The following is a 15,644-nucleotide window of genomic DNA, read 5'->3' as shown; positions in this document are numbered from 1 at the left end:
ACTATGCAGAGAATCCCCAACATGGCGGCGGGTCGGCAGTTTGTATTGGTGGGTGTTTGTAAGTCGGGGATTCCCTGCATTCATCGTATAATATGCAGGGACTTTTTCTCCCCATTTTTTTGGGGGAAAAAGTGTGTCATATATGGCGACAAATACAGTAATTAAACTGGGTAAAGTCTACATAATACATAAACAGTACCTATATTGATTATTGTAGTTGCTTGATATATAGTTGCCATCCCTTTCATCAGTTTAATAAGAGTAATCATGCTCATAGAGTGTGATGTGTATACATAATGTCTGTTTTTCTCACCATGATATTTATTGAATAAGCTCTACATAATGTGCAGAATAGCCTTTATTTTCCTGGTTGGGTGCATTCATGCAGATTGGCACTCGGACTGCGCCAGAATCACTTTGTTATGACAGTACTTTTGGAAGAACAAACCAGGATTTATAACTACTGTATGATATTTCTGTACTCCATTGCACAGATGATGTAATTCAGGATGACAACTTAAAGGAACAAGAGCCAATTGCTTTGGAAAGCCAGTTCCAGAGTGTTGTGGAGGAACACATGAAGGTGAGACGAAGCCTCTTACAGCTGGATAACGCCAACCTGGAACAGCACATTGACACTATCCAGCATCTTGCTACCATAGCTGAGTAAGTATTGTGAATGAATGCCACGTCCTGTATATGTATGTCATGTTAGGTCAGTGGGATTAGATGCATGTATTCCCTGAGGTTGCTTATATACTAGTGCGGTGCAGTGATCCCACAGCAAGGGAACCTGCCCCGGGATCACCACACCACGCAAAACCATACTTTATATGGCCCTGTGACAGAGTGCCCCAACAGGGTCATATGCATAGGCCCGTCCCTGTTCAGTGATGTACTCCTTGCTAAACAGGAAGTATGTCACTGGGTCACCATAGACTTGCATTACTGCATTATCTATGCGGTAGGCATGGATCTTGCGGTAACACACTGTTGATTTTGCGTCGGGATTAAGGTGATTCGACTACTTCCATCGCACAGCGAGGTGTCGGATTAAAGTGAACCTTAAGCCAGAAAAAAAAATGAGTTTTACTCACCTGGGGCTTCTACCAGCCCCCTGCAGCAGTCCTGTGCCCTCGCAGCCACTCACTAATCCTCTGGTCTCCCACTGCCAGCTAGTTTCGTTTTTGCCGACAGGCCCGTCAGGACTGGCCATGCGTAGCTTTTTCCGCATTCCCGATGGGAATTAGCGCTATTGCGGGTCGCAACACGTACAAAAATACGCGTTGTCGCATATCTATGTATTTTTGTACGCGTTGCGGCCCGCAATAGTGCTAATTACAGCCGGGAATGCGGAAAAAGCTACGCGTGGCCAGTCCTGACTGGCCTGTCGGCAAAAACGAAACTAGCTGGCAGCAGGGGACCAGAGGATTAGTGAGTGGCTGCGAGGGCACAGGACTGCTGCAGGGGGCTGGTAGAAGCCCCAGGTGAGTAAAACTCATTTTTTTTTCCTGGCTTAAGTGTCCCTTTACTTAGCGGCCTCTTGCCATAAAATTGCTTACCACAACATTACCGCAACACGATAGTGTAATAGGGCCCCTCAATGTTTTACACATATTTAATGAGTGCCTCCCGCTTTAATAGTTTACTTAAAGGATAATAATCTACAAGTGTCCCTGCATCCTGTCCCTATGTCAGTGCTTTTGCGCTACTGCACATGTCCTGCACTGACAGCCGTTGGGACAGGACGCAGGACGGACCAGGAGGCGGGCAGAGCGGGTGCGCACACGGCGGTGACAGACCTAGAGCCCGTTTTCAAATGGGCTTAGGTCACTAGTTGAATTTATAAAGCGCCAACATATTACGCAGCGCTGTACAATAGATAAATGGGTTAACGTACAAGGTAGGGCATACAAGGAGCTCACAACAAAACACGATCATGCAAATGATTTGATAACAGTAGTTCTGTGTCTTTAGTCAAAACAGAGACTGTTTTAGTCCACAAGAGGGGTGACGCACAGTAAGATTGCATAATCAAGCTGGAAACACTAGGGAGAAGGGCCGTGCAAGAGGCTTACAATCTAAAGCAAGGTTCACAGACAGGAAAGGGCCTTGACATCACAACGTGGAAGGGGTTTCACCACAATATACACAGACCTATTTGGAAAAAAGGTAAAGATTTCTCATGGGTGAGGGGGCATCAGCTACTGATTGGGATGAAGTTTAATCCAAGGTTAAAGTTCCTCTTTAAGCAGGGCTGGGCTGAGGCAGAGGCGAGAGAGGCTCCAGCCTAAGGGCGCAGTGTAGGAGGGGCGCACAACTCACTCATCTATCATTCCCCTACTGTGTTTGGAGCACAGAGAGATAAGAAAAGGGGATACATGGCAGGGACTGCAAGCCAGATATCTAATATCAGTGTGTGACATCTGGGGTGGGAGGGATGGAGGGGCGCACTTTGGTGTCTCAGCCTTTGGGGCTGGAGGACCTTGTCACGGCTCTGTTTTTAAGCAAAGTCATAGCAGAGGTGTAAAAATTTGGCCTGGAGTGGGTAAACTTGTTTTGAAACTAGCTTGTGTTATACGTTTTCAATGTGTAGCCCATTTTAAATCCTTGAGTCTGTTTCGTTTTCTTTAAAGTGGAAAATAAAACATATTTCATTCTCTTTAAAGTGGAAAAAAAACAAATAAGACAAAGTAAAAGTTCCATGATTCAATGTAGACATCCTTGAGTTTATTTACTACTTTTGAACAAAGAGTGAGCAAACCTTATTAGCTCCATAGGTCAAAGTGCAAACAATGAATTGCTTTCTGCTGACTAAGGGCCTGTTCATACTTGCTGCGTTTGTAGAACGCGTATAAATTCAAAGAAACGCAAGTTGAAAAACGCATGCGTTTTTCTTGCGTTTGAATGCGTTTTCTATTGCGTTTTGCACAAACACGTGACCCAGGGGAAAAAAAAAATTATGGGAACCGCAGAGGAAAACGACGCTAAAAACGCAATAGTACGCGTTTTTGATACGCGTCCATAGACTTTCATTGCGTCCGTTTCTATGCATATCGCACAGAACTGCGTGCAGCAATGCGGATGAGAAACGTATGCGTCTCATACGCATACATATGAACTAGCCCATTCAAAAGCATTAGGAGCCGTTTCTATGCGTTTTTGGTACCAGTACGCGTTCCCTGAAAACGGCTAGGAACGCATATAGTCTGAACAGGCCCTAAAGCTGGCCATACACTTAGATTTCCACCCAATGTTCCAAAATGATCAATTCCTTTCTGAAAATAATCGATTCAGAAGGAATGGATTCATACCGTACACTGCCCATCAATTTGCAATTGATTCCAGCAGGGAATCAAATGAAGATCGATTGAACTGCAGAGTTGCAATTTGCAACTCTGCCATTCGATCGATCTTCATTTGCAATACTCTATGCAGTGCAAAGCTTTGCCAATGCTCTTGCCCTGCCCCTGATTGTTTAAAATGTTCCATCCTATCCCATTGTTACTTTCGATAGATTTTTCGTCAAGGTCTATAAAAAAAAATCTATCAATCTGACATTTTGGGTAATGAATTCCCAGCAGATGAATCACATCTGCAAGGAATAGAATGAGAAAATCTGAGCGTATGGACTCCTTAAAACACTTTCAGATGCTTAATTCCTTCATTTAGAATTAAGTGTTTGTTGTATCCTTACTATTATTTAATGACTGCCATTAAAGAAAAGCTACATATTTGTTTAGAAACTGATAAATTTATTCATCTGTGCAACACAAACCATTTTAAGAGGTAATATAATTAAAAATGACCTTTACATTTCAGTCTGCAGCCAGCTAGCATACATATTTGACTTTGACAGTGGCAGGGGCTATTAGTGCATTGCAGAGCAGTATATTACTGGCAAAACTTGACAATTGATTTAGCCCCGACCACAGCCACAACTTGCCAATGTAATATACTGCTCCCCCTCTATGTCCTGTTAACCCCCCATCCGCAAGAAAAGTGTTTGGTATCTTCACATTTTGAGCCCCAAGAGAGACACGGAACTACAAATGCAGCTGACACTAGACATTACACTTGGAAATCTCGATTGACAGCAGTGTGAATGCTGGCAATCGATGGTAAACCCATTGTGATGAACTGAGATGTGGTGGATCCCGGTGGTAAAGGTCGTGCTCGTGCACAGCTGCGGCAGTCACACACCTGAACCGGCTCTTAAAGGGAACCTTAACCCTGGAAATCTGGCCGGCAATGCTCTTCTGCGCATGCGCACCTCGGCCTGTCACACTTCTGCAGCTGGCACAGAAAATTCCTGGACATAGGAGGAAGGCAGGGGTGTGCACGTGGCCATGACTGGCTGCGACTAGCTGGACTACCAAGGGTATTTACAAGAGAACAGAGAGGACGTCGAGAGACCCCACACACCTAATGGGGCTAGAGGAAGCCCCAGGTAAGTATAAATACACCCACAACGCCCATCTCAGGTACACTTTAAGCTTGTCATTTAAGTCTTGGTACACAAATAGTTGTAAATTTTGCAAAGCACTATTCACCAGTCTTTATGCCAGAAAAGCTTATCATTGGGCATTTTGACTTGATCTGGCTTAGCTGATCATCTCTGTAGAGTAGAAATAAAGGAGAGGTGGAGAGAGAGGCCCCCAGGACAAGGAGATACAAGAACTTTAGGCCGGATCCAACCTGGTAGATCACTAATCCTTGGAGCAGGGCCTTTCCAGAAGCCCTACAAACTGCACACAGGTACACATTGCTGATCAAACTGTAAATTGCTGGACTGTATGATAATCACCTTTATTTCCATAGCTGGCCTAGATTTCCAAGACTACATGCTCTTCAACATGTAGCTGAGCATGCTGTGCGTTTTTTCTACTGGGGAAGTGGTAGAATTGCTCCTGTCACCACACACAGGTTTTCCAACAAGTTTGTATGCTGAAGGATTGATGTTTATGCCCAGTCTCGCTTATAACTGATTCTGTTCTGTGATGCAGTTGGGAGAAGGAGAAAGCCGAGCGGTATACACAGCAGGGGTCCAGGAAGGTTACTAGGGATCCAGTGATGGATGCTAGAGAAGAGGAAGAAGAGGAGCAACATTCAGATACTATTGAACCTTCTGAAGTTATCATTGCTAGAGAAGAACTTAATATGCTTATTGCAAAGCAGAGGGAAACATCTGCAATTATGGTAAGCACTTGGTTACTGTACATTACAGCAGAACATCCTAATGATACTCTGTTTATACTGTACAGTGGTTTCGAAAACACACTATTTGCCAAATTACAAAAGTTGATGTAAGTAATACCTTTAATGACTACAACAACCACAATAAAACATTTGTAAAGTGTTTTTTTCCCTGTAGGACCCGAAGCGCATAAGCTTGACTCAGATCAGTACAAAGTTACGGTCTGTGATGTAAGCAACCCAGGTGTGGGTGCGAAACGGCTGTCGACCTCTGAACATGCTGTAACCCTCTCCTTATGATGGTCTGTATCATCCTACCTAATAAAACGCAAGTGTCCCTGCGTCCCATGTCCCTGTGTGTCTCGTTTTGTTGTGCGCATGTACAGGGAGGGACGCAGAGACACTGAAGAGCAGGCACGTGCACAGGGGGGTTCTCTGGGTGCCCAGGCACCCCCCTTTTTAAAATCTTAAAAAAGGCCCCTCTCGCCGCGCAAAATAAGCCCCGCCCCTGACCGTGCTAAGCCCCGCCCACCCGCGAGAAGCTCCACCCCCACCTGGGACACTTTCAAGTGAAGATACCCAGACAGGAATCCTAGTGTGGCATACTGACCTCTCTCTCCACCTAGGACCCATACTGACCTCTACCTCCCCCAGCACCCATAGTGACCTCTCTCTCCACCTAGTACCCAGTGACCACTCCCTCCCCTAGCACTCACAGTGACCTCTACCTAGGACCCATACTGACCTCTCCCTACCCAGTACCCACAGTGACCTCTCCCTCCACCTGGGACCCACAGTGACCTCTCCCTCCACCTGGGACCCACAGTGACCTCTCCCTCCACCTGGGACCCACAGTGACCTCTCCCTCCACCTGGGACCCACAGTGACCTCTCCCTCCACCTGGGACCCACAGTGACCTCTCCCTCCACCTAGCACCCACAATGACCTCTCCCTCCACCTAGCACCCACAATGACCTCTACCTCCCGAGACCCACAGTGATCTCCCCCAAAGGACCCACAGTGACCTCCCTTTCCTCCAGTACCCATACTGACCTCTCCTTTCCACAGCACCCACAATTACTTCTCCCCCCAGCACCCACAGTGACCTACCCTTCCCCATCAACCACACTGACCTCGACCTCCCCTAGCAGCAACTATGCCATTCATAGCAGTACCCACAGTGATCTCCCACCCCCTGCACCCACAGCAATCCCACCAATATTCAGCACCCACATTACACTCAACCAGTAACCCCCACTATAGCAAGCACCCAGTACTTGCACCAAGCAGGACCCAATACTCACATCCGGCCTCAATATGGCACTTAGTACTTGCATCAAACAGCCACAAGACACCCAATACCTGCACCCCTTCACCCTATAGCTGGCACCCAGTACTCACACCTACATGGCACAGTACTTGCACCCAGCTCTGACATGTCACTCACTACTCACACCTGCACACAGCCTCCACATGGCACCCACTCACATAACCAGTACTAGCACTAGTACCTGCACTCAGAACCCACGTGACACACAACACCCACCCAGAGTTAGCACCCAGTTCAGGCATGGCACCAAGTATTTGCACCTATGTGATACCCAGTACCTGCACCCAATACCCACATGTTTCATCTGCAGTAGTTCCAGTTGCACTAAGCCTCCACTTGGTGCCCAGCACCCACAGTAAGCACTCACATATGACATCCAGTACGTGTGTACCCAAAAGGGACTGAGTACCTGCAATCAACACCTACATGATGGTTGATACACACCCACACAGCCGAATCCACATGACACCCTGTGCCAGGACCCAGAACCCACATGGCACCCAACATCTGCCTTTAGCACCCACATGACAACAAATACCCCACTAGCCAGCACCCATCACCCATATGTCGTCATGTACTCACTCCCAGTACCCACTTGGCACTCAGTATTTGCACCTAAGACCCACATACCGCCATAATCAACAACCACATGGCACAGTACTCACACAGCACCAAGTTCCAAAGCCATTATATGCACCTAGTACCTGTCCATGGCCAGCACCCAAATAGCACCCAGTACCCATCCTTGGTCCGAACCCATATGAGACACAATACTCTCCCATGGCACACATCCAGACCACACATGGCACTCCCTACTCACTCATGTCCAACACTCACATGGCTCCCTGTACCAATTAGCACTCACATGGCACCCACTATTGTTTATCACAATCTGCTACTCATTCAGCACCCAATACTGCATAGCACCCATTGCAAATAAACACCCAATACAAACTGGACCTTGGTACCCAAAGCAGCTTGACACAGACTTTACTTTGGCATCTCGGAACCCACTGCAACTTAGCACAAAGTGAACCTTTGTGTCTTACCATTACTGCATCTGAGCACCCACTGCACCTTGGCACTTACTGCAGTTTTGCATCTACTAATGCTTAGCAACCACTGCATATTGGTAACCACTCCTTTGCCTGAAAAGCTTGGATGCTGATCAAGAGGGACAGAGGTCCCAGTAATGAAAGGTGAGTCTGTGCCTCCTCAGTGGGCTCCACTGTGCCCACTCTAACCCACTAACAGTGGGCACCTATCACTGCTGATTTGAGGGTGGTAGCACCAAAAGAGTTGGTTGGAGAGACAAAGTCTACCTGATACTGCTATAAAGGTGTGTGTGTGTGTGTGTGTGTGTGGGGGGGGGGGGGGGGGGGGGGGGGGTTAAGACTGCCTTATGCTTTCTGAAGAGGGGGCATTACGTACACAATTTAGCACGATTTACGATTTCAAATTTGAGCACCACACCCTTGAGGTTCCTCTGCATGACCCTGCCCCTTCCTGCAGCACCCACACTGACCTCTACTTTTCCCATCAGCCACCCCTTCCCCTCATAGCTGGCACCCAGATCTCACACTCACATGACACCAAGTATTTGCACCCATGCCTAAAATTGCACCCTGTACTCACACCTGCACACAGCTTCCACATGGCACCCACTATCTGCACCAAGTATCCACTTAACCCGTACCCGCACCCAAAGTACCTGCATTCAAAACCCATGTGATGCCCAAAGCCCACCCATAGTCAGCACCCAGTACAGGCATGGCACCAAGTATTCTCACCCATGTCACACTCGGTACCTGCACCCACATGACATCCAGTACATGCGCCCAGATCTTACATGGCCCTAAGTGTTTGCAATCAACACCCGCATGACACTCGATACCCAACCATAGCCAGAACCCACATGACACTCAGTACTTACACCCAGAACCCACATGGCACCCATCATCTGCATTCAGCAGCATGACAATCAATACCCCCCTAGCCAGAAACGATGCGGGGGGGGGGGGGGCATGCAGGGGAAGGCATTGCCAGGCCCCTTTTTTTAATTTGAGCACCCTCCACTTAAGGACCCTCTGCACGGCCCTGGGGCTGCGCGTGCACAGTAGATCGTGACTGAAGGATTTATCTAGCCGGCCAGCAGAGGATGGAAATGGCCAGGGAGAGTGGGGAGGGAGCCCATGGCCTAAAAGGGACTGGAGGTGGCCCCAGGTACATATAAATGCTGTGATTTTTTTTTTTTTGATTTTTTTTTTGGGGGTGGGGGCGCTCAGGTTTCCATTGAGGCTTCTTTCACACTGAATCCATTGCATTCTCTCCCAACGCACAATATCATCGCATCACAACATGATGCAATGATATTTCTATGGTACGTTCATATAGGGTGCTGTACGGCGGGTCCTGTTGGAGTAACGCACAGTGTCGTGTGCGTTTACAGTGGCATTGTACTTTCATTGTACTGTATGCTTCACTGAATGGTTGCACTGCACGTCTAATTCGTTAGGGAACTATTCAGTACCTTTGCATAGCGATTGTATCACAAAATGCACAGTGTGAATGGACCCCAAAGCTTCTAGGTGCTTGCTGGATAATTAACCAGCGGCCAGCTAATTGTTCATCAGCTGTTGACTTTGATTGGCACTGGGGTTTTTTTTTTTTTTTTTTGGGGGGGGGTCACTTCAAATTTGCATTGGAATAATATTTTTGCTTTTCACAGCTTGTCATTCTTGTCCCTAATTTGCTGCGTTTATAAGCACTTAGAATGCAGCTTACCGCACTGCAATGCTAATCCTATGGGACGTTCACAGTGCGACATTAGTGTCGCATTGTACCGTGTATCGTTATGGTAACTCGCTGCTTGCAGTGTGTTATCTCTAAACGCACATGTTACCAGTTACAGGAAAGCATACATTTCATTGCCTGTATGCTTTACTGTACATACTGTACATATGCATTGTGACTTTAACGTCGCATTACAACGCAACGTCCCACTGGGAATGCAGCCTGAAGGGAATAAGCACTTGGTATAGCGCTTTTAAGAATAAATACATTGTATATATTCCGGGTCAAAGAGTGCACTTCCTGACCTGCGTCAGGAAGTGAACAAACAAATCGCTCTGCAAATGCGCTTAGAAATGCGCTTTACAAAAATCGAAACGCACAGGTAGGCCCCGGGAGAGGGAAAAAAAATCACTCACAAAATCAAAAATCACTGGCGTCAGCGATTTTGATTTTAGATGTGAACAAAGCCTAACTGCAGTAAATAGCCGTGCGTTTTTGTCCGTGGAGTAAGGGGAGGCAGGGCCAGGCGCCGGAAATCGAGCGATCTGGTTTCTTCGAGACGGCTTCGCGGGACAAGAGCAATTTTATACTTTTTGTACTTTTTGTACACTTTGACCTGGACGTGAACAGCCTTTGCAAACTTTAAAAAAAAAAAAGCTAGGAAAATGGCTCTGTTCAGTGCTTTTTGGAGCGATTTTCCACTTTTCCTATACTTTACATTGAGGCATAATCTCCTCAAAAATGCTGCAGGACCCGCGTTTGGGTAAAAAAAAAAATCACATTGCTCTGGTGTGATCCATCCCATTCAAAAACATAGGCCAAGCACTTTTCGAAGCACTAGCGCTTTTAAAAGCGCTCTTGGTGTGCACCAACCCTCACACTTTACACATTCTACTATGTGGTGTCCAACTCACGGCATGCATTATACATAACCAGATCAAACACATTTTTTTTTTATAAGAGATTTTTTATTGAAAAGTTTTTAACATACAAATCTACTCCAAAGGGAGCAGCAAAACAAACAAAACAGAACACACATAAAAATTAACCTGAGTGGGTTACAATCCGAGCATCAATTATTAAATTGAAATTGACAATTTCTCACGTCATTAAATGTATGCAGATATAATATAATGACAATGTATGTTAGAGAGATATGCATAGGTAGCATGGAGTGCAGTTTTATTCATGGATAAATGAACACTAGAGACTCTTACTCTATTTTGATACAGGAGATATACGCCACTATTGCGCAGTGTCCTGGACTGAGACAGTAATGTCTAGATTGGGTATGGTTGTCTCAGAAGAATCTACCCATTTAGACCAGATTTTGTCAAATTTATGGGGTTGGTGACGTGACTGATAGGTTAGCTTATAGAGGGGTAACGCTTGATTTACCAGCCTCTTCCAGTGATGGAGATTTGGTACCGTGTTTTGTTTCCATTGTAGGACCAAAGACTTCCTTACATAAAAAAGTAGGATCTGAAGGAGTGTAGTTTCTCTCCGGCTACATGGAATATCAGATAGCATACCAAGCATACAGGACTTGAAATTAAGGACGTTGGGCAAATTTAAGGAGTCTCTAAGAAAATGGGCTACCGCTTTCCAATAGTTATTCACCTGAGGACAGAACCATACACAATGAAGAAAATCCGCCTGCCCCTGACCGCACTTAAAGCAACATCCACTATGTAAAGAGCTCATTTTCCTCAGACGGGCAGGAGATAGGTAGGCCTGATGGAACCATTTCAAATTAATTAACCTGTCATGTGAAGCAATAACTGATCTATGAAAGTTTTCCTCAAAATCCATCCAGTCTTCCTTACTGAAGGTGGTCTCTGTGCCCAACCATCGCCTCCTTATAGACAAAATTTTGGGGGCATAACGTGTCTTCAGTATGAAGTTATAATACCTGGATATCTGTTTAGTTCTATCTTTTTGTAAAAGTAGGGATTCAACTCCTAAGGGTGTTAGATTAACATTATATAGTCCAGTCTGGGCCTGTAGTGCATGCCTGAGTTGAAAGTACCTAAACAAGGCCTGCCTAGGTATACCGAATTCCGTGCGGAGTTGTGAGAAGTCCCTGAAACTACCATCAGAGAAAACTTGATGCAGATATTTAATACCATGCTGTATCCAGAAGCGAGGATCAGGCACTTCAAGCAGTTCCGGAAGGTTCTGGTTGAACCATAAAGGTGAGCTGAAGGAAATTGGTCTCAGGGGCTCATTCAAAAGCCTGCGGGTGGTTTTGTATATTTTAATTGTGTTCTGTATAAGTGCAGCACCCTTACCCTCATTTGGAATTGAGTACCTGTAAATGGCTCCACACAGAGCTTCATAGGAGCTGGCTACGTCAGCTTCAAGAGCCAGCGAGGAGTCCTGTCTGTGGTCACTGACCCAATAGCTAATAGGTATGAGCTGTGTTGCTAAGTAGTACAGGAAGAAGTTTGGTACTGCTAGTCCTCCCAAGGAGGTCGGCAATTGTAGGGTGGACAGGGCGATTCTAGGGACAGAGTTTGACCATATAAATGATATCACCAGTGAATCAATGTGTTTAAAGACCGATTGTGAAATCAGGTCTGGAGCCATCTGCAAAAGGTATAGGAGTTTAGGGGCCACAATCATTTTGATTATACAGACTCTGCCATACAGATTAAGTGGCAAGGATATCCATTTTCTGAGTCGGGCTTCGATAGATTCCAGGATTGGTTGAATGTTAGACTCCAAGAAGCCACCCGGGGGGCAGATCAAACACATTTGATACAAAAAGGTGCATGTGACAGAACACAGCATGCTGCCGCTTTATTATTATTATTATTATTATTATTATTATTATTATTTTTTGGTGAACATAAAAATGCATTGAATATGAAAGAGCCCGTTGAATAAAATGGACTACCGGTTCTTATTTGTTTCTGCAATGTAGTAAAATGCAGAGAAAATGCATGCAGTGTGAATGAGCCCTAAAAGTGAACTACAAGCCTACATCTGGTTTTTATTATTTGTAATTATTGTTTAATTGACTTTATTATTTATTATTTATTATGAGAGGCTCCACAGCAAGATGCTCACCATTCAATTTCCAGATGCCATTTTTCCAGGGATCCTATATGCTTTAAAGTGTACCTGAGGACAGAAATAAGAAAGATTTTACACTTACCTGGGGCTTCCTCCAGCCCCACGAGCACCGCTGCATCCCTCGCCGTCCTCCTGAGTTCCTCCGTTTGGCCGCACTCAGACCTGGTAACTGGCTCAGTCGCGTCAGTTGGGCTCTTCTGCGTATGAGTGACTGAGCCAGACTGCTGACTGCGGTGAAATTGTGAATTGGTGCTTCAGGGTAATGATGGTTGGTGATTCAAGCATTAAGAGTCTTTTGGTTAATCCAACTGGCAAAAGTAAAACCTTTTGAGCAGTAGGATTTTAAGCCCGCCCACCACGTCACGGTAGACTCTTTTCGGACGGGTCCTACACTACACTATGCTAGCCTACTCTAATTGGTGCTAGTCACCCTAATAACCCTACGCTACTGCTGGATCCAGGTCTGCGGTATGTGTGCCCTACTCTAACCCTATATCTCCTGCTCTGATTGGTGGCGACCACCAATATGCCCTGTTCTAAAGTTGTGTGTGCGCACGCGCGTTGATAGGCCTAATCTAATCCTAATCTCATCTATGTGGTTAGCCCTATGCTACAGTCTATGGGGTGGGTTGTTAAGGTGCTCATACACCTATGGATTTTATGTTGAATGTCGGGGATCAGGACCCGATCCCCTAGGGCAGTGTTTTGGCGAACCTATGGCACGCGTGCCCAAGGCGGCACACGGAGCCGTCTCTGTGGGCACGCGTGCGGTGTCCACTACCACCACTGATCCCATAACCCCCGCCGCCGCAGTAGTGATTAGTTGTTCGCGAAGAGCCGATTCTCTTCAGCGAACAAGCAGAGCCGAAGCTCTGCCCCCAGCCCCTCCCCGCTCTGCTCACAGGGGTGCTGACGTCAGCACGGGACTTTCGGCTGGCTGGTAATCGTGGAGCTGCGCGCCGCCGCCGGGACAGGAGACTTCTGTCAGGTGAGTAAATTATTTTTTTTTGCTTGTGAAATGTTGTCCACATTGCGTTATTTACTGCTGACCTGCGTCCACATTGCGTTATTTTCTGGTGACCTGTGTCCACATTGCGTTATTTTCTGCTGACCTGAGTCCACATTGCGTTATTTACTGCTGACCTGTGTCCACATTGCGTTATTTACTGCTGACCTGTATCCACAATGCGTTATTTTCTGCTGACCGGTGTCCACATTGTGTTATTTTCTGCTGACATGTACCCACACTGTGTTATTTATTGCTGACCTGTGTCCACATTGCATTATTTTCTGCTGACCTGTGTCCACATTGCGTTTATTTACTGCTGACCTGTGTCCACATTGCGTTATTTACTGCTGACCTGTGTCCACATTGCGTTTATTTACTGCTGACTTGTGTCCACATTGCGTTGTTTTCTGCTGACCTGTGTCCACATTGCGTTATTTACTGCTGACCTGTGTCCACATTGCATTATTTACTGCTGACCTGTGTCCACATTGCGTTATTTACTGCTGACCTGTGTCCACATTGCGTTATTTACTGATGACGTGTCCACATTGCGTTATTTACCACTGACATGTGTCCACATTGCGTTATTTACTGCTGAAATGCTGATCCACATTGCGTTATTTACTGCTGAAATGCTGATCCACATTGCGTTATTTACTGCTGAAATGTTGTCCACATTGCGTAATTTTCTGCTGAAATGCTGATCCACATTGTGTTATATACTGCTGAAATGTTGTCCACATTGCGTTATTTACTGCTGAAATGCTGATCCACATTGCGTTTATTTCCTGGTGTCTGGGGTAACTGTTGCTGCATTTATTATTTAATGGTCATAGTTGGCTATATTTGCTGCTTTGGGGTTACGGTATACTAATAGCATCACACAGTTTCTGCACACCCATTCGCATAATCCTCGTTTCACCACATCACGACGGAAACACTGCTTTCTTATGCCTCGCTGTTACATCATTACGTTAGCTCCGCCCATACAATGTCATGGCCACGCCCATTTTTCCGCTGCGCGCCCCGCAACTACTCCCCCCCCCCCTCTGGCACTCAGTGATAAATAAGTCGATTTTGGGTCGCAGTTTGGGCACTCGGCCTCTGAAAGGTTTGCCATCACTGCCCTAGGGCGACATTGCTGTACAGACGCGTGTCAACTATGTAGCTGACAACGCGTTCTGTTTCTATGTGGGGGGGGGGGTGGAGGGAGGATGGAGCAGCGCATGCGTAATGTCACGCAGTGGGGGGGCGCAATTAACGCAATTGGCTGTCGCGGGGGTGAGTTGATCCGCCTGGCGGATCACTTGGGGGTCGTGGCTGCTGTACACGCGCCTGACTATTGGCTTACGAAGTCGTTATTGGCCACTTTAGTCAGGCGGGTACATATAATTGAGAGCCCTTCCACACCGGGGTGGTGCGGTATTTTTACCGCACCCCACCGTCAGACAATGAAAGTCTTTGGAGACTTTCATACTGCAACTTTACAGCATGGCGGAAATGACTTTTCCACCACATCCCTGGTGCAGGTCCAAAACTACGTTAGCGATGCCTCGGCCCGGAAGTCATGTTAGTCTATAGCGATGCATAGTTTTAAAAAAAAAATCACCGACGCAACGGCGCTTGCGCGGAAGCATATTTTAGCAATACACTTCTGTGCACTTCTGTACACCTGAAGCAGGAAGTGACGCGCGTAATTTCCTGCTTGGACTGTGGCCAGACAGGGAACACCGCGCAATAGCGTGGTGTTCCCTGAAGGCCTGTTTTTGACGGTGCAACGCTGATTTCTAGTGTGAAACCAGCCTCAAGGTGACGTTCACTGCAGTGGATGACAGTCACTGCAGGAGATTAGTTGAAGGAGGCGTACACTGCAGGGGATGACAGTCACTGCAGGAGATTAGTTGAAGGAGGCGTACACTGCAGGGGATGACAGTCACTGCAGGAGATTAGTTGAAGGAGGCGTACACTGCAGGGGATGACAGTCACTGCAGGAGATTAGTTGAAGGAGGCGTACACTGCAGGGGATGACAGTCACTGCAGGAGATTAGTTGAAGGAGGTGTCACTGCAGGGGATGACAGTCACTGCAGGAGATTAGTTGAAGGAGGTGTACACTGCAGGGGATGACATCCAAGAGAAGACAGGAGCTGCAGGGATTATCAGCTGCAGGAGATGGTAGGAGCTGGAGATGGTGGTTGCAGATAATGATCTGAGCTGCTTGAAATGAACCACAATGGATG

At 46.5% G+C, this 15,644-nt stretch overlaps 1 protein-coding gene across 4 annotated transcripts in view; it reads left to right on the top strand.

Moving 5' to 3' along the window:
• The window catches only part of LOC137524517 (kinesin-like protein KIF19), a 232,123-nt gene that overhangs the window by 82,916 nt on the left and 133,563 nt on the right, over positions 1-15,644 (top strand). For all 4 annotated transcript variants that reach the window (XM_068244485.1, XM_068244486.1, XM_068244483.1 and 1 more), the window contains 2 exons: positions 495-666; positions 5,007-5,199. In XM_068244485.1, the coding sequence (XP_068100586.1) occupies positions 495-666; positions 5,007-5,199 (365 nt within the window). The remainder of the gene's footprint in view (positions 1-494; positions 667-5,006; positions 5,200-15,644) is intronic.

This window comes from Hyperolius riggenbachi, chromosome 7 (assembly GCF_040937935.1).
Source record: "Hyperolius riggenbachi isolate aHypRig1 chromosome 7, aHypRig1.pri, whole genome shotgun sequence".
Classification (NCBI taxonomy): Eukaryota; Metazoa; Chordata; class Amphibia; order Anura; family Hyperoliidae; genus Hyperolius; species Hyperolius riggenbachi.
This window is presented reverse-complemented; position numbering and strand designations above follow the sequence as displayed.